Source organism: Megascapheus bottae, chromosome 23 (genome assembly GCF_031878675.1).
Source record: "Megascapheus bottae isolate mThoBot1 chromosome 23, mThoBot2.hap1, whole genome shotgun sequence".
NCBI classification, from domain to species: domain Eukaryota; kingdom Metazoa; phylum Chordata; class Mammalia; order Rodentia; family Geomyidae; genus Megascapheus; species Megascapheus bottae.
This window is the reverse complement of record NC_143531.1, coordinates 31,416,726-31,436,507: the sequence shown is the minus strand read 5'-3', so window position 1 is coordinate 31,436,507 and position 19,782 is coordinate 31,416,726. Positions and strand designations below refer to the sequence as shown.

The window sequence follows — 19,782 nt, the reverse complement described above, 5'->3', positions numbered from 1 at the left end:
CCGCCTCCGGCCCCGCCCCGGCCCCGCCCCCTGCCTCGTCCATCCCCGGCCCCGCCCCCGGTCCTCGCCCACGCCCCATCTGCCCCCGGCCCCGCCCCCTCCCCCCCCCCCCCCCCCCGGCCTATCCATCCCCTGCCTAGCCCCCCTGTCCTCGCCCACGCCCCATCCGCCCCCGCCCCCGCCCGGCCCCGCCCTGGGCTAGTTCGTCCCTGGCCCCGCCCCAGGCCACGCCCCAGGCCCCGGCCAGCCCCCGGCCCCGGCCCATCCGGCCCCAGCCCCGCCCCGGCCCCGGCCGGCCCCGCCCCCGGCCCCGCCCCTCTCCCTCCCGGGGCAGCGAGTGTGACTGTCGCCGTCCGGCCCGTAGGCGTCCTGCCCCAGGCTCCCCGTCCACGGTCTCGGGTTTTAGCGGCGCTTCCACGCTCACCAGAGCCCGGCGTCTCGGCTTCCTCGCGGCTCCGGGAGAGCCGGGGTCCCGGAGAGCGGGCGGGCGGGCGGAGCGGACGAGGGCTCGCTGGACGCGGCGTGCCCGGGTCTGCAGCTCCGAGAGTCGGGCGGGCATGTTCCGGGCCGGCAGGGCCCGCACCCGCGAGGACGCGGGCGCGAGGACGCGGCCGAGGCTCAGGTCAGTGCCGGCCGGCGGGCGCCCGGCGACCGGAGGGGCAGGGCTGGGAGCCCGGCGGGGCCGGGGGCGGGGCCGGGGACGGGGACGGGGACGGGGACGGGGCCGGGGACGGGGACCGGGACGGGGACGGGGCGGGGGACGGGGACGGGGACGGGGACGGAGTCGGGGCCGGGGACGGGGACCGGGACGGGGACGGGGTTGGGGACGGGGACCGGGACGGGGACGGGGTTGGGGACGGGGTCGGGGACGGGGACGGGGCCGGGGACGGGGACGGGGCCGGGCCGGGGACGGACGGGGACGGGGACGGGGACGGGGACGGGGACGGGGTCGGGGCCGGGGACGGGGACGGGGCCGGGGACGGGGACGGGGTCGGGGCCGGGGACGGGGACGGGGCCGGGGACGGACGGGGACGGGGACGGGGACGGGGCCGGGGACGGGGACGGGGTCGGGGCCGGGGACGGGGACGGGGCCGGGGCCGGGGGCGGGGCCGGGGCCGGGGACGGGGGCGGGGACGGGGACGGGGACGGGGCCGGGGACGGGGACGGGGCCGGGGACGGGGACGGGGTCGGGGCCGGGGACGGGGACGGGGGCGGGGACGGGGACGGGGCCGGGGGCGGGGGCGGGGACGGGGACGGGGGCGGGGACGGGGCCGGGGGCGGGGCCGGGGCCGGGGACGGGGACGGGGCCGGGGACGGGGACGGGGTCGGGGACGGGGCCGGGGCCGGGGCCGGGGGCGGGGACGGGGACGGGGCGGGGTCGGGGCCGGGGCCGGGGCCGGGGCCGGGGCCGGGGCCGGGGACGGGGCGGGGTCGGGGCCGGGGCCGGGGCCGGGGACGGGGCCGGGGACGGGGACGGGGCCGGGGACGGGGACGGGGACGGGGACGGGGACGGGGACGGGGCCGGGGCCGGGCCGGGGACGGACGGGGACGGGGACGGGGACGGGGACGGGGTCGGGGCCGGGGCCGGGCCGTGGGCGGGGCCGGGGCCGGAGCCGTGGACGGGGCCGGGGACGGGGCCGGGGCCGGGGACGGGGACGGGGCCGTGGACGGGGCCGGGGACGGGGACGGGGGCCGGGGGCGGGGACGGGGACGGGGCCGTGGACGGGGCCGGGGACGGGGACGGGGCCGGGGGCGGGGACGGGGACGGGGACAGGGGACGGGGCCGGGGGCCTCCCCTCGGCCTCCCCCCCTCGTAGGCCTCAGGACACGGTGGTGAGAAGCTCCGTCTGTAAATGGTTTCAGGGGTTCCTTCAAAATCCTCTACCAAACCATCCGAGCCGTGGAAATCCTTTCTTGTTGGAAACAAGCGTAAAGAGAGAAAGACACCGCGGCCAGCAGCGGGGGGAGTGCCCGCCTAGCGCGCGGGAGACCCGGGATTCCTGGGCTCCACACACACACAGAAAAGAGCCGGAAGTGGGGCTGAGGCTCGAGTGCTGGAGCTCGGCCTTGAGAAAGTCCAAGGACGGGGCTCGAGCCCAGGACGGGGGAAAAAGACCTTATGCAAGGTACAATTCGGTGGCTTCTGCTTGAGAACTGCCTTCTGAACCTTGCAGCTTCCACAGTTTTCCGTTTTGTTTTGTTGCTTTTTGGCAGCCGGGGACTTGAACTCTGGGCCTGGTTGCTGTCCCCGAGCTCTTCAGCTCAATGGCACCGCCCTATCCCGTGAGCCCCAGCCCCAGTTGGGATTTTCGTCTCACAGACTTTAGTCCCGGGCTGGCTTTGAGCTGTGATCTTCGGATTTCAGTCTTCTGAGTAGCTAGGATTACAGGCGTGAGCCTCCGCGCCCAGCTTCGTGATTTCTTTTTGTGTCAGCATTGCATCGTTTTGTGTTATTGACTTTGGTGTTTTCAAAAACACTTGCTTAAAACTTAAAACATCCATAGAAGTTTCTTGCATTTGATGAGGCTGTATATACATTCATATTCAAGAATATATCTTTTGCCTGCATACCTAAGGACTTAAATAGAAATTTGAGAACTTAACCTTAAATTTATACTCATCTATTTATACGTTTTCATAAACAATATCGGTTCATGGCATGTTGTTTAAAATGTTATCATTAAGTAGCTGTACAAACAGCATATAATTCTGTAAGTCATATTATAAGTAAAATGCATCTTGGCAGGTGACAGCCTTTCCATTGTTCTCTGCCCTCAAGTTACATAGTTCACGTTTTACATAAGGTTCATTGACTATGGCTCTACTTGTTCACCCTCCCTTCCTTGATTTGTGTGGCCCTCCTTTGCTGTCCTCTCCAACATGTTTCAGTTTCCTCATATTCATTCTGATAAATAGTTCATTAGATAGTTGCTCGGGAGAATTACATTTTTGGACTCTTCCACCTAGATATACCATCCTTTAGTCAGTTTGTGTGTATATACATAAAACATATGCCTATATGCATATGCTATCATGTATGTTTGTATTTTAGAACTACTTTTTATGTGAGCAAGCATATGTGATGTGCCAGGTGATGGTGGTTCATGCCTCTAATCCTAGCTACTCAGGAGACTGAGATCTGAGGATCATGGTTATTTGCATGACTCAATCATCCCTTGTAGGGCATCTGTGCTAGTTCTATACCTTGGCTATCTGTCATGAATAGTGACATAATGAACATGGATGTGCAAGTGCCTTTACTATATCCTGACTTGCAATGTTCAAGGTAGATGCCCAAAAGTGGTATTGTTAAGTCATAGAAAAGTTCTATATTTAGTTTGTTGAGGAATCTGCAAGCTGCCTTCCAGAGTGGATACACTAGTTTATATCCCCTACAAAAGTGCATCAGCATTCCTTTTTGCCACAGAATCACCATTAAGATTCTTACTATTTGTTTTCTCTATGCTGCCCAATCTGAGGTGAGATGAAATCTAAATATAGTTTTTTTATTAATTTTATTTTGTTGTAAAGGTGATGTACACATGGGTTACAGTTGTAATAACTATACAAGTAAAGTAATGAGTTCATTTCTTTTTTTCTTTTTCTTTTATTTCTTTTTTTTTTTTTTTTGCCAGTCCTGGACCTTAAACCCAGGGCACTGTCTGTCCTTGGACACTTTTTGCTCAAGACTAGCACTCTGCCACTTGAGCTACAATGCCACTTCAGACTTTTTCTGTGCATATGGGACTAAGGAGTTGAACCTAGGGCTTTGTGCATGCTAGTTGAGCTCTCGGCTACTAGAGCGCACTTCTAGCCATGAGTACATTTCTTATGGAAGAATGTTATTCCCTCCCTTGTTTCTCCCAATAAACATATTTTTGATGGATAGGAGTGCTGTGCATTTCCTCCTGTGTTAAGATGCCGGAGTCAGCCGGCAGCAAACCGGGATTCTTGAAATAGGGGGCAGGGACTTGGAAAAGAAATAGACAAGAGACAAACAGATGGGGTTTGGGAGGACTACAGCCCAACTCAGCAGCCCAAGAAGGCTGTGAGCTTAAGACTGTAGCACCCTTTATTTCCAAATCAAGGCTTATATACTTTCTTGAAACCAGGGAACTGCCAGGGGTTACATTCTTACAAAGCAGTAAATCTCAGATCAGTTAAGCAGGACAAGGCCATAAAACAATAGAGTAATAAAGCAATAAATCAATAAGATCAGGGAGCTCACAATACAGACACTGTAGCTCAAAATTCCTAGGCATGGTGCCATACTTGACAGCTCATATCTTTGTGTGGTTATCTTACTGAGTTATGCAGATTCCGGGTCAGTCTGACTCCACACTCCGGCTCCCAACATTAAGAGGCCATTTTTTTTTCCAGAAAAGTCTCTATTGATCCCCCTTTCCCATTTATTTTTGGGTTATTATGGGAGGGGGGTTAGTTTCTTTACCTAACTGCAAATTCTGGATAATAGGCCCTGTCAAAGGGTAAAGATCTCCTATGCTTTAGGCTGTCATTGTAGTTTAGTAACTACATTCTTTGCTGTGCAGAAACTTTTTTTTCATTGGTCATCAGTTGTGGGACTTGAACTCTGAGCCTGGGTGTTGTCCCTCAGCTCTTCAGCTCAAGGCTACCCCCCTACCCTTGAGCCACAGGGCTACTTCCAGCTTCTCTGGTGATTAATTGGAGATAAGAGTATCACAGACATGGTAGTGCCCAGGATAGCTTTGAATCACAATCTTTGATCTCAGCCTCTTGAGTAGCTAGGATTACAGCTGTGAGCCACCACTCCCTGCTTGCAGAAACTTTTTTGATGCAATCCCATTTTTATATTTCATTGCCAAGTTGTTGGTCCCCTGGAAATCTGCTCAGAAAGTTCCTGTCACGGGTGTGTGTGTGTGTGTGTGTGTGTGTGTGTGTGTGTGTGTGTGTGTGTGTGTGTGTTGTGTACCAGTCCTAGGGCTTACATTTAAGTCCTAGGCACTGTCTCTGAGCTTTTCTGCCCAAGGCTAGCACTCTATCACTTGAACCACAGCTTCCCTTCCACCTTTTAGGTAGTTAATTGGACATGAGTCTCATGGACTTTCCTGTTGGGACTGGCTTTGAACCCCAATCCTCAGACCCCAGTTTCCCAAGTAGCTAGGATTAAAGATGTGAGCCCCAGCATCCAGCTTTGTCATGACTTATTTTTTTAAAAATTAGCTTTCCAGGGCTAGAAATGTGGCTCAATGGTAGAGTGCTTGCCTAGCATTCATGAAGCCCTGGTTCAATTCCTCAATACTACATAAACAGAAAAGCCCAGAAGTGGCACTGTGGCTCAAGTAGTAGAGTGCTATCCTTGAGCAAAGGAAGCTCAGAGATGTACCAACGCCCTGAATTCAAGCCTCAGGACTGTCAAAAAGATTAGTTTGCCAAAACTTTATGCTTTCCTTGTAAAACACACATTATAACTTGTCCACAAAATTTTTGCAAATGCATTAAAGAGACAAGTGGGCTAGAGAAAATAAATAGGAAAAAACATTAATGAGCATTCTATTTTGTTTTTACATTTTATTTATTTCTCTATTTATTTATTGCCAGTCCTGGCTTGAACTCAGGGTCTGAGCACTGTCCTTGGGATTTCTCAAGGCTAAATAGAGCTCTACCACTTGAGCCACAGCACCACTTCTGGCTTTTTCTATGTATGTGGTACTGAGTGTGGTACTCCTGGCCTCCGGTTCACATTTATAGTTTTAACTTTCTGAGTATTCATTTTTAAATACTTATATATTCTTCCTTGCAAATGTTTTTAAAATTATAAGGCATTAAATTACCATGCTTTTGAAAAAGATAAGCTGAATGAGGTTGATGCACAATTGCTAACTTTTCTGGACATACATTTTAACTTTAAAATTTCAGTCCTGTTGAGTGAGACAAGTCGAGACCTAAGGAACAAAAGGCGCATGGTATCCCTAATATGTGGCTATTAAATCCAAAGAGTACAAGAGCAAGGACTCAATAACTGCATACCCAAAGCTATGAACATGGTAATGGAAATATAAACATAACTATATAGACATAAAAACCTATGACTCTATAGACATAATGTTTTATTTCTTAAATTAATATGTTTCTATGACATACAAACCTTTAGCCTAATTGGAATTAAGTTCTAAAAACTAAGTCCCAGTGATTGTAAATAGAGATTCCCTCCTTGAACACTTGTTTGTTAAACTTGTCATTTAAAATATGATGTAAAAATCAACATTAATAAATTCTTGAAAAAAATTTCAATCCTGAAATGATTCTGTATCAGAAAAAAAAGCCCTAAACAAATAAAAATTTGCTGAAGTTTGTTTCAGGCCAAAATTTCAGTATTGCATTTCTCAGTTACTTTTACTTATGTACATTAACCATTTGTGTCCTTTTAATTTCAAAAAGTTTTCAACTAATCATTGTAGCAAAAATATCTTTAAAGTTATACACAAAGTTAATGTAATCTTCCTTCTGAATCTTGTCTATGTAGCATATGACCCATATGACTTGGCACCATTTTTTTTCCAGTGCTAGGGCTTGAACTCAGGGCATGGGCACTGTACTTGAGCTTTCTCAAGGCTAGTGCTCTACCACTTGAGCCACAGCACCACCTCAGGCTTTTTCTTTATATGTGGTACTAAGGAATGGAACCCAGGGCTTTGTGCATGCTAGGCAAGCACTCTACTACTTGGGCACATTCCCAGCCTCATTATTTTCAACTTCTGTACATTTACTTATTTTTTAAAAAAATATATACCTCATATGGTAGGAATTCCAGTAATGGATGATATAGAAGTGTTTTCTATAAAACTATAGTTTAATTATAAGAGGTTTTTTTTTTTTTTAACTATCCTGGATTGGAAGACTAAAACAAAATACACTAGGATAGTGATATTAAGAAATGCTGATAAGACTCAATTGAGTGACTTTGTTGAAGGCCTAGTTGCTAATAAATAGCCCTAGTCCGGGACAAAGTGATAATTACAATTTTATTTTAGTTCTTTATTTTTGGTTGTGGGGCTTGAACTTGGGCCTGGGTGCTGTCCTTGAGCTTCAGCTCAAGACTAGCACTCTACCATTTGAGCCACAGTGCCACTACCAGTTTTCTGGTGGTTAATTGGACATAAGAGTCTCACAGACTTTTCTTATTCGGGCTGGCATTGAACCATGGTCCTCGGATCTCAGCCACCTGAATAGCTAGGATTACAGTTGTGAACCACAGGCACCAGGCCATAATTATTTCTGACACCTAAATTTAATTCCTGTTTACTAGAAATAATTTGCTGAAAATGTATGATGATCTAAATTTCATTCTCTTGGGTCCAGGAGTGTGGCCTAGTGGTATAATGCTCCACCTAGCATGCACAAAGCCCTGAGATGGATTCCTCAGTCCCACAAACTCAGAAAAAGCCAGAAGTGGTGCTGTGGTTCAAGTGACAGTGTGCTAGCCTTGAGCAAAAAGTGTCCAAGGACAGTGCCCAAGGCCCTGAGTTCAAGCCCCAGGACTGGTAAAAAATTAAAAAATAATAAATTTAATTGTCTTGCCCACAGGACAATTAAACATCTTCTAATACCTTATCTAGAAATTTCAATAGCAAAAGTATTCCTGATTAGTAACATTATAGTTAATAGGAATAAACTCTAAAAGTAAAAGCAAAGATAAAAACAAAAACCTTTTGAAAATATAGCATCAAGTATGCATTGCCTTTATTTGGGGGAGGGTGGGGTCAGTCCTGAGGCTTTGGGTTTTTTGTTTGTTGTTGTTCTATTTTTAGTTGGAGCTGTAGGGCTCCAACTCAGGGCCTGGGGGCTTCTACTGCCTAAAGTGTAAGGTAGTAGATTCAAGAGTAATTGTATTTGCATTTTAGCAGCTCTATGTGGTGAGCAGAGAGGTTATTTCTTCTGCTTACAGCTGAGGAAAGTATGTGATTAGACATTGGTGCCCAAATTAGAGCACTCTGACCCTCTTGCTGGGGAATTTATTGTTCTTATGGATTATCAAGCATTATAACTATTATTATATGGTTTTACTGTGCTCAATTCTTGTGTTTGCATATTCTTCCTCACTTTCTTCTTTTGGTGCCTTATCCTGGGGCTTACCTCTGGGATAGGGTGCTGTCTCTGACCTTCTTTTGATCAAGTGTGATGGGTTGCCAATTGAGCCACAGCTCCACTTCATGCTTAGAGCAGTTTATTGGAGAAAAGAGTGTCAGGGACTATCCTGCCCAAGGTGGCTTCAAACCACAATCTTTAGATCTCAGCCACCTTAGTAACTAGGATTAAAGATATGAGCCACCAGCACCCCGCCTTGCTTTCATCTTTTTTTTTTTTTTTTTTTTTTTTTTTTGCCAGTCCTGGGCTTGGGCTCAGGGCCTGAGCACTGTCCTTGGACTTTCTCAAGGCTAGAGCTCTAGCTCTACCACTTGAACCTCAGCACCAATTCCGGCTTTTTTCTATGTATGTGGTACCGAGGAATCGAACCCGGGTCTTCATGCATGCTAGGCAAGCACTTTAACCACTAGGCCAAACTCCCGGCCCCCTTGCTTTCATCTTTATCAGCACGGTAAGAGTCACTGGCAACAGTCTTAGGCTGTTATCTCTTGCTTTGAGGGAACATCTTTCCTCAGAACAACTAGTGGCGGTAGAATAAGTCACCAAATTTGTTATAAATTGAAAATGAAGAAATAGTACTAAATGAATTGAATTTAAGACGAGCTTTGAGCAATCTACTTATGTACATACAGTTTACAGAAGTGTATGCCCACTTAAGTATCTTCATCCATATTCTATTACTATTCAAATGTAAACTTTGTGGTTTTATAATAGTTAAGTCTCTTACATTTTAACCAATGATTCAATATTTATACATAAAAATTGGAATTTTAGGGCACTAATTGTATAAATTTATGACTATCATAAATTAGAAAAAGTATAAAGTTGCAGGTTGTGTATGTGTGTATATGTGTGTATATGTGTGTGTGTGTGTGTGTGTGTGTGTGTGTGTGTGTGTGTTTCCTATTCTGGGACTTGATCCCAGGGTGTGATCACTGTCCCTGACCTTTTGTGCTCAAGGCTAGCACTTGAGCAACAGCTTTATATTCAGCTTTTTTGGTAGTGTATTGAAGATAAAGGCTGTCACACACTTTTCTGTTCTGGCTAATTTTGAACCAGGATGCTTTGATCTTAGCTTCCTGAGTATCTGGGATCACAGGCATGAGACACTGGCAGCTGGCTTAAAATGTACTTTTAAAATTGTTTACAAAGATTTATTCACAATTTTTAAAAATTGCGGTTGCCATTATACTACATAGTTTATAAGGTATTGGTTCTGTGCTAAAACATTATAAACTAGAGTCTAATGAACCTGCATTTTATGAAGTTCTTTCCCTTGTGGTTTAAAACTTTAAAGGAATGCAACCTCCTGTGGCCCAGTTTTCATTTATTGCTTACCCCTGGCTTCTGTTACTACTAGAGGAAAGAGCTCTTGAACTTGCTACAGATGGTAAATATTTTATTATGTCTTATCTCTGGTATATTTTATGTCAGAATTCTATTGTTTCACTGAGATTATAATCTATGGAAATAAGGACCTCACATCTCTTCTGAGCTAAAGGGAAAAAAAAATATGGGCTGCAGAGGAAGGTGGGTCATTTGTGTAGTGAAAAATAGAAAATAAGAATATATCCAAAGGCTGGGAGTGTAGCCTAGGGGTAGAGTGTTTGCCTCGAATGCGCACACGAAGCCCTGGGTTTGATTCCTAGCTACTACATACACATAAAAAGCCTGAAGTGGCACTGTGGCCCAAGTGGCAGAGTGCTTGTCTTTAGCAAAAAGTATCCAAGGACAGTGCCCAAGCCCTGAGTTCAAGGCTCTAAAATAGAATCTTATTCTTTACTTTTCTTCATTTTCTCCAATATATAAAAGATGGTTAAAAGTTTGAACAAGGGCCGGGAGTCTGGCCTAGTGGTAGAGTGCTTGCCTAGCATGCACGAAGACCCGGGTTCCTCGGTACCACATACATAGCAAAAAGCCAGAAGTGGTGCTGTGGCTCAAGTGGTAGAGCTCTAGCCCTGAGAAAATCCAGGGACAGTGCTCAGGCCCTGAGCCCAAGCCCAGGACTGGCAAAAAAAAAAAAAAGTTTGAACAAGGTATATTTTCAATAATTTATTATCTATAAGTAGTTGAGCAAAGGAATTACCTTTCAACCAGTTTATAATTGAAGGCACTTTTATATGGCTTCTTTTTTTGCATGAGTTCAATCTTGAAAAGGAGAATATTTTGCCATCTAGATATATCTTCAATAGATTGTCATATAGTGGAAAAGAGAGATATATTATTTCTAAGACAATTTGATATTACTTAGAACTTTATGAGGTACATATGTGAAAATGGAGAGAATGCATAGTGAGGGGCTGGGATTATGGCTTAGTAGTAGAGTGCTTGCCTAGCATGTATGAATCCATGGGCTTGATTCCTCAGTACTACATACACCAGAAGAGCCGGAAGTGGTGCTGTGGCTCAAATGGTAGAGTGGCTAGCCTTGAGAAAATTAGCTCAGGGACAGAACCCAGGCCCTGAGTTCAAGCCCCCAAAGTGGCAAAATATTTGAAAACAAGAATAAGAATACATGTTGTACCAGAACATAGAATACGTATTATAATACCTCCATAAAGCTGTTTATCTGAATTTAGAAGAATTACATTTCTAACTAGGTGCAAAAGTACATGACTGTAGTCTCAGCTACTCAAGAGCCTGAGGCAAGATTGTTTGAGTCTAGGAACTCAACGCCAGCCTGGGCTACAGAAGGTTGCCTAATGTGTAAGATACAGAGTTTATGCTTGGGTACATGATTTTTAAAAACTTACTGTTGAATGATGACAGGTTCGCTTCGTGGCTGGCTTTGTTGCCTAATAGCCATATAACCACTAACGAAAAGCATTGCCCAAATCTGTTTATTTTAACCTAGCGAAAAGATTTACATCGTTGTATATGAATTCTTAGCATGGTCAATGAATACAGAAAGTACATAATTTGAACAATGGCTGACTCGTGATCAGTGGTATCTTTTACCTTGAACTTACAAAAGCACCTAATGTCAACATTTACAAGGGAAAAATAAAAACTGTCTGCCCTTCCAAGACAGCTGCAGCTCATTACGTGGTTAGTACATCAACATCTGGGAAGAGGAGTGTACAGCTGCAGACAGAACAGGGACCCGGGGAGTGGAGGGCTGGGGGAGGGAGTCTGGGGGCGCCGCGGGGGGCGTGGTCAGGGTCGGGCCGGGGTGGGGCTGGGACGCAGCAGGGGGCGGGGCCGGGGGCGTAGCGAGGGGCGGGACCGGGCCGGGGTGGGGCTGGGACGCAGCAGGGGGCGGGGCCGAGGCTGGGTCGCCGCGGGGGGCGGGGCTGGGACAGAGCAGGGGGCGGGGCCGGGGGCGCTGCGAGGGGCGGGGCCGGGGCTGGGACTGGGCTGGGGCGCGGGGGCGTTGGGGAGGGTGAGAGGATGGGGGCGATCGGGGGGGATGGAGGGAGAGCTGGAGCCGCGGTGGTCGCGGCGGCTCCAGCGGAGAGTGCGCAGCGGAGAAGCGGGGAAGCGCGGAAGCCCCAGGGCGCGGCTCCGCCCTCCAGGGCGGGGACCGGGGACTCGGCGTTCTTTCGAGTCTCCGTTTCCCGGCAACCTGGACGGCGAGCCAGCCCGCGTGGACCCCGGGAACATGGCGTCCGCGGCGGCGTGCGGCTCTGGTCGGAGCCCAGCCGAGCCCTCCGCCACTGGCCCGGGCTCGGGTCAGGATGAGGACCGCGATTCTGAGGGTCGGGACAGTGACTGGGGTTCGGACGACTCTGCAGGCAGCGACTCCGCGTAAGGTTCTGGGGCCGGAAGGCCGGGCCTGTCCCCGCTCCGTGAGGCGGCGTGGGCCTCTCCTCCCCCCCTCGTGGGCTTCTCCTCCCTCCTCGTGGGCCTCTCCTCCCCCCTCGTGGGCCTCTCCTCCCCCCCTCGTGGGCTTCTCCTCCCTCCTCGTGGGCCTCTCCTCTCCTCCCCCCTCGTGGGCCTCTCCTCTCCTCCCTCCTCGTGGGCCTCCTCTCCTCCCTCCTCGTGGGCCTCTCCTCTCCTCCCCCCTCGTGGGCCTCTCCTCTCCTCCCTCCTCGTGGGCCTCCTCTCCTCCCTCCTCGTGGGCCTCTCCTCTCCTCCCCCCTCGTGGGCCTCTCCTCTCCTCCCTCCTCGTGGGCCTCCTCTCCTCCCTCCTCGTGGGCCTCTCCTCTCCTCCCCCCTCGTGGGCCTCCTCTCCTCCCCCCTCGTGGGCCTCCTCTCCTCCCTCCTCGTGGGCCTCTCCTCTCCTCCCCCCTCGTGGGCCTCCTCTCCTCCCCCCTCGTGGGCCTCCTCTCCTCCCTCCTCGTGGGCCTCTCCTCTCCTCCCCCCTCGTGGGCCTCCTCTCCTCCCCCCTCGTGGGCCTCCTCTCCTCCCTCCTCGTGGGCCTCTCCTCTCCTCCCCCCTCGTGGGCCTCCTCTCCTCCCCCCTCGTGGGCCTCCTCTCCTCCCTCCTCGTGGGCCTCCTCTCCTCCCCCCTCGTGGGCCTCTCCCCTCTCCCCTCTCCCTCTCCGGTGGTTCCCCCGTCCCCTCCACCCCCCCCTCCCCGCAGGCGGGCTGGTTCTGTAAGGAGGCCTTGTGTTTATTTTTCTGCCTCTCTGGGGCTTGAACTCAGGGACTGGCACTGTCACCTCACCTCTTGATCCACACAGCTCTACTTCTGGATTTTTTTTTTTTTTTTTGGATGGTTAATTGGAGGTAAGAATCAGGAAATTTCCTGCACGGGTGGCTTGGAACCGCGGTCCTCGGCTCTCTTCCTCTTGAGTAGCTAGGCTATAAGCTTCAGCCAGCCGCGACAGCCACGGGGATGATTGGGCCCCTGGTTCAGGAGGGTCACCCAGTGTTGACCCAGGCCTCGCCGGCTGCCTCTGCCTCAGCCCCCTCCTCCTGACCGCGGTCCCCTCCTAACTGACTTGGTCCCCTCCTGACCTGGGTCCTCTCCTGACTGAGTCCCCTCCTGACCTCTGTCCCCTCCTGACCTAGGTCCCCCCCTGACCACTGTCCCCTCCCAGCCACAGTCCCCTCTCAACTGAGGTCCCCTCCTGATACAGCTTGCTATTTTGACATATCATCTGTCCGTGTAATGAGAATATTTATGAACTTGTCCCTGAAGTGATCCACTGATGAGGTTATCCATAACCTTTCCATAACACCATTAGTTGACTGGGACAGTGAGCCTTTGGGTGGGGGGGACTTTGTATTCAAACCATAGCAATGTATAGCCATACAATTTACATTGTGACAGTTTAAAATGATTCCTTTGTGAACGACTACCATGGGTACATAATTATTTAGACTCTTTAGAGTGAAACTACACAGTTATCAAATAGTAGTATCTGTGACTACAGAAGTAGTTGAATTAATGTGTGACTAACGGCATGTGATAAGTATGTTACTCACCTAAGATGATGCTATGCACTGGAGTTAAGTAATACAAAGACATGTTACTTTTCATACTAAGCTTGTGTCTTTGTCATACTAGTATATAGTAATTGTACAAAGAGGTTTTATTATGGTACTACCATACCTGCATATAACAGACTGATGAAAGTCACTCCCTCCTTCTTACACCTCTGCCTTCCTTCTTGACCCCTAGACTTGGAGCCTTGATGTCCTCAGAGACATAAACTTCAAGGATTGTGGAAGAGGTGGAATCTGAAGGGCTCAACCTGTAAACCGCCCTGTAGTCACCATTGGTTCACAGTACACAAGAAAGGGAAAGCATTTGCACAATCAGCCCTTCTGGTAGAGACTGACTCTATTAGAGGCAGACTAGACCAAGTGCTCGGAACATGCAGGCATAAATCTTTTGATAGCTGAGCCTCACCCACACTCTGTTGAACAGTTCCTGGAAGTTGTAGGTGGAAGGAATCTGTAAAATCCTGATAATTGGGAGGATCTGGGCTTTAGGGCCCCATACCTGCCTGGCAGCAAACATATGCTCTTCCCAAAGGCATATCTCCATTCTTCAGGATTCTACAAAAACCATTTTACAGAAAATAAATTAGAAATGAGAAAACTTTAAAAGAATACTATAACTTCCTCTCCCTTCTGCCTAATCTGTAATCCTGATAATAACTCCCTAGTAGGAAAATAGAACACCCTTTCTTACATTGGACTGATATTAAGATTATCTTTCTTTTTTTAATCTTTCATAGTGATCTAGAGCCTGAATGGCTGGACAGTGTGCAAAAAAGTGGTGAGCTGTTTTATTTGGAAATGAGTGAAGATGAAGAAGAAAGCGTTTTTCCTGAGACACAGATTGTGAACCATGTTAGGTTCAGTGAAAATGAGATTATTATTGAGGAGGAGGATTACAAGGAAAGAAAAAAGTATCAACCCAAACTGAAACAGTTTACTAAAATTTTAAAAGGTAAAAGACTTTTACCCAAGTGCCACAATAAGAAAAATAGCAATGATAATGGGCCAGTATCTATTCTAAAACATCAGTCCAGTCAGAAAACAGGTATCACTGTCCAACAGCGGTATAAAGAAGTGAATATTTATGTAAATCCCAAAAAAGTAACTGTCAGCAAAGCCAAAGAGCAGTTTAAACTTCTGGAAATACTGTTTGGAATTATCCATCAGACCAGGTGGAGCTGGAGAAGAACTGGAAAGCAGGGCATTGGAGAGAGGCTTGTGGTACACGGCCTCTTACCTGGAGGATCTGCTATGAAGAGTGGACAGATAGTAATTGGTAAGTTACCTCATGAACGTCAGTCCTTATTTGCAGAAAGACATAGTTAATGATGATTCCCTATGAAGAATGTGATAAAAAGCAGAATTGTATGTGTTCTTTACATGTAAAGGACTGATGAATACCTGGTAGAGTAGTGAAATTAGAAGTAGAGTTGAGTAGTGAATCACAAAGCACAGCCTTCTTAAAATAGAACTTTAGGGCTGGGAGTTTGACCTAGTGGTAGAATGCTTGCCTAACATGCACCAAGACCTAGGTTCGATTCCTCAGTACCACATACATAGGGGGGAAAAAGCTGTAAGCAATGCTGTGGCTCCAGTGGTAGAGCTCTCTAGCCTTGAGAAAGCCCAGGAACAATGCTCAGGCCCTGTGCTCAAGCCTAGGACTGGCAAAAAAAACCAAAACAATAGAACTTTATATTGTTAGATACATATATGAATTGTCAGATCAGAGACCAGCTTAACTAATTTTGAATTGTACAGTTTTATTTCATCTTGGTTATATATTGTGACCAAAAGAGAGACAGTAGAGAGAGAAAGAGAAGTTAATTACATGGTGGTGATAATTTAGACTTCAATGATTATATCTAAAAATGATGCAAAAGTACATGAATAAGTATGCTTCTAAAGTGTCTGTATTTGAGTACACAAATTTAATGGAGTGGTTTTAAACACACATACCCATACACATAAATAATTATCAGTTGAAACATGGCTGGAGGTATGGCTTAGTGGTAGGCCTTGATTTCAAACCTCACTCCTTCTACCCCCAAGAAAAAGAGAGATTAAAAAGAGGCCTGTAGTTTCCTCTGAGTGTTACAGTTTGCAGTTATAAAGGTCAGTACATCGTCAAATAATGATCCAAGTGTCATTTATTTAAAGAAAAAAACAAAACTGAGAGTTGGAAATGGGGATCAGTGGTACAGCACATGTATAACAGGGGTGAGATCTTGGGTTCAATTCTCAGTACTGCAATAAAAACAAAAAAAAGTGTTCAATATATTTGAATATGCTAGCCATATCAGTATTTCCTTTAAGAAAAACGCATCCTTTTTTTTTTTTTTTTTCTTTTCCCCCCAATCCTGGGGATTTAACTCAGGGCCTGGGCACTGTCCTTAGGCTTTCTCAAGACTAGTGCACTACTACTTCTGGCTTTTTCTGTGTATTTGGTACTGAGGAACTGAACCCAGGGCTTTGTGCAAGCTGGGTAGACACTCTACCAGGTAGGCCACACTCCCAGCCCAAATACATCCATTTATGTATGACTTTTTTTGGTGCTGGTCCTGTAGCTTAAACTCAGAGCCTGGGCACTGTCCTTGAGTTTATTTTTCTCAGAGGGTTTGTACTGGGGAATATTTTCCATCTTCACTTTCCTAGTAGGTATTTATTTCAAACTAAAAGGACACTGAGAATTTCAGGATGTGTGTATAGGTGTGTAGGTGTTGTAGGTCCTGGAGCTTATACTTAGGGCCTGGGTGCTGTTCCTGAGGTTTTTTTGTTTGTTTTGTTGGTCATGGGACTTGAACTCTGGGCCTGGACGATGACTCTGAGCTCTACAGCTCAAGGCTACCACCCTACCCCTTGAGCCACAGCACCACTTCTGGTTTTCTGGCGGTAAATTGGAGATGAGTCTCATGGACATTAGTGCTCGGGCTGGCTTTGAACCATGATCCTCAGATCTCAGCCTCCTGAGTAGCTAGGATTACAGGCTAGAGCCACCCTGCCTGGCTCAAAGATAGTGTTCTACCAAAGCTCCCCTTCTCGTGTATTGGTAGTTATAAGTCTCATAGACCTTCCTACCCAGGCTAGCTTTCACTATCCTCAAATCCAAATCTTACTTGCCTATCACATCATAAACGTAGTTTAAGATTATCATGAAGAAAATACTGCTTACCAGCTACCTTGTTTACGCTAGTAAAAATTTAATAATAAAATGTTATTTGAAGATTTCTTAAAAAAAGATATTAATAACATTAAAGACTAAGGAAGACATTAGGAAGCTGGGTGCAGTGGCTCAAGGAGTAGGGCAGTAGCCTTGAGCTGAAGTGCTCAGGGACAGTGCCTAGGCCCAGAGTTCAAGCCCACTCCCCCCCATCCCCCACAAAAATAGGTATTTTGAAGAATATGGAAGAAATAAGTTGGTGTAATCATTTGAATACTTCTTTTGTCTCAACAGTTAATGAGCATTATCTATAATAGGCATGATGCTAGGATTTCTTTAGCTATATCTGTCCAACTTGGAGTTTTGTGCTATCCTTCAAAGTCTTCATGGCTGGTGTGTTATTTTGAAAAATATTCCTCATTTTAGTTTGTATTTTAGGTTTTTCTTGGTGCTGGAATCAGATCCAAGCCCTTGTGCATCCAAGAAAAGCTCTCTTCCACTGAGCTACACATAACCCTAAGGAAAATAATTCTCTCTCCTTTATTTAATGTCTAATGGGTATTGCAAGGAATTACAATTGGAGAATCCTGCTAACCCTTGGACAGTTTACAGGTTCTTTTTCTTTCTTTCTTTTTTTTTTTTGCCAGTCCTGGGGTTTGAACTTAGGGCCTGGGCACTGTGTACTTGGGCACTTTTTGCTCAAGGCCAGCGCTCTGCCAATTCCAGTTTTTTCTGTGTATGTGGTTCCAAGGAATGAAACATCCTAGGCAAGCACTCTACCTCTACGCTACGTTCCCAGCCCTTACAGGTTCTTTTAAGAAAAGTTCCTAATATATCTGGTATGTGGCTCAAGTTTTAAACTCCAGTACTGCTCCCCAAGCCCAGAAAGTGAGGAGAGAGAAAAGAGAGAACAACCGAGTGAAAGGAGGGAAAGAGGGAAGATGGAAAGGAAAGAGAGGAGGAGAATGGGTTCACATCTTACCTCAAGTCCTATAATAGTTGACCATGACCCAGTGTTCACATTTGGAGCTCTCAAAGGTTGAGCATCTATCAGCCTTTATAATACTTCACTGAATGGTCTGAGGAACTCAGCCCTTTTTCCACACAGTATCAGGAAGAGGAAGGAACAGCACAAGTTATCAGCATTTCCATCTGTTCACTACTCCTAAAGAGAGCAACAGAGCTGGGTGTGTGGCTCAAGTGGTAGAGTGCCTTCCTGGCAAGCACTAGGTCCTGAGTTCAAGCCCCGGTACTGCCAAAAACAACAAAAGAAAGAAGGAAAGAAAAAGCGAGCAAGAGACACTTAGAAGTTGTTTTTATTAAAGCTGAGGAACTTTGCACTTAGGGAATACTATGCTTTTAAACAATTATGAATAGTAAGATATTGAGCAAGACTTTGACCTTGTTTCATCCAAGGCTATTCACTTTACCAGCATCCCTGAAAAGAGAGCAGGTTTTCTGTTGCTTCTATTTGTAAGCTGTGCAGAAACATGGAAGATCATGAAGAATTGTGTGCTATACTAGTTTACCTGTATAGATACTTATTACCCATCTTCTAAGATCTTTAAGTTTTATGAAAATAGAGTGTTTTTGTTCAATTACCGTACCTGAAATTCCTAGAATAATACTTGTCCTTGGGTATGTGTTTGAATAGCAGCCTGTGATTGTTTAATTGACTGCTTAAATGGTACATTTTGGAATGATGAGAAAAATAACTTAGGTATGTTTGTATATCTTACTGGTGTTTTAATACAACATTTATGTTCTGAAAGTAAACTTATGTTTTAACATTGATTTTTATTATCAAATCTGATAAACATGTACATTTAAGGAATAGTCATGGAAAAAGGGAATTTTTTTTACTGAAACATGATACATATTTTGATATGTTTGGAACCTTTGAAGCAAATAGCTATAAATATAGGCACAAATCAGTAATAGCAATAAGACCACAGCATATTGAGTTGTGATGTACCACATGCATTTAATTGGAATTTAAGCTGATTTTTCTGGGTTCAGTTTCATTAAATACTTCTGTTTATGCTCAAAAACTTCCCATTTGTTACTTGAGCTTACATAGTTCTCCTAAATAAATCTTGAATGAGAATATTTTCTTTTTTTTTTGCCAGTCCTGGGGCTGGAACTGTCTTTAGACTTTCTCAAGGCTAGCTCTCTACCACTTGAGCAACAGCACCACTCTGGCTTTTTCTGCATATGTGGTACTAAAGAATTGGACCCAGGAGTTCGTGTATGCTAAGCAAGCACATTAAGTCATAATCCCGGCCCAAGAATATTCACTTCTTGATATGTTCATAGGTTGTAGTTAGTTACAGTTGTATTAGGAGGTATTACAGAGTGGAAAGAATAGAGTTTAGTAGTTACATCTGTGTCACTAATGTGACATACTGCCTTGGATAAATCCCTATATATCTGTGTCACATATTCCATTGTAGATTTTTTTTTAATGTTTCAATTCCAGATTTCCTTGGGGTTTGTATGTTTCCACAACTATCTTTTATTATTCTGATTTTAGGTGATGTCCTTGTTGCTGTAAATGATGTTGCTGTGACCTCTGAAAACATAGAGAGAGTTCTGTCTTGTATTCCTGGACCCATGCAGGTCTGGACATTCTTTTGCTCCATTTTACAATGAGTTACATAGAATGCATACATTTTGTATGTATCCTTTTTTCAGAATCTTTTTTAAGATTCTGAAAATTATCATTATAATATGTAAGTTACATTTATTTTGGGGCATTTAAAAATATCTTTGGAGTATTCTTCTAAAAAGAAAAATAAAAAGCATTCTAAATAAAGCAGAAATAGCAATGATTGAAACATACATAATTGGGGCTGGGAGCATGGCCTAGTGGTAGAGTGCTTCCCTAGCACACACAGAGACCCGGGTCAATTCCTTGGTACCACATACACAGAAAAAACCAGAAGTGGTGCTGTGGCTCAAGTGGTAAAGCACTATCCTTGAGTAATGCCCAAGGGCAGTGCTCAGGCCCTGAGTTCAAGCCCCAGGACTGGCAAAAAAAAAAAAAAAAAAAGAAGGAAAGAAAGAAAGAAAGCATACATAATTACCACCTGGCCTTTTTAACAC

At 46.7% G+C, this 19,782-nt stretch overlaps 1 protein-coding gene across 1 annotated transcript in view; it reads left to right on the top strand.

The window, feature by feature from the left end:
• Window positions 1–11,536: 11,536 nt before the first annotated feature.
• Intu (inturned planar cell polarity protein) overlaps window positions 11,537–19,782 on the top strand; it is a 42,251-nt gene continuing 34,005 nt past the window's right edge. The window contains exons 1-3 of the mRNA XM_090356976.1: window positions 11,537–11,874; window positions 14,258–14,796; window positions 19,211–19,296. Coding sequence (XP_090213102.1) covers window positions 11,537–11,874; window positions 14,258–14,796; window positions 19,211–19,296 — 963 coding nt within the window. The remainder of the gene's footprint in view (window positions 11,875–14,257; window positions 14,797–19,210; window positions 19,297–19,782) is intronic.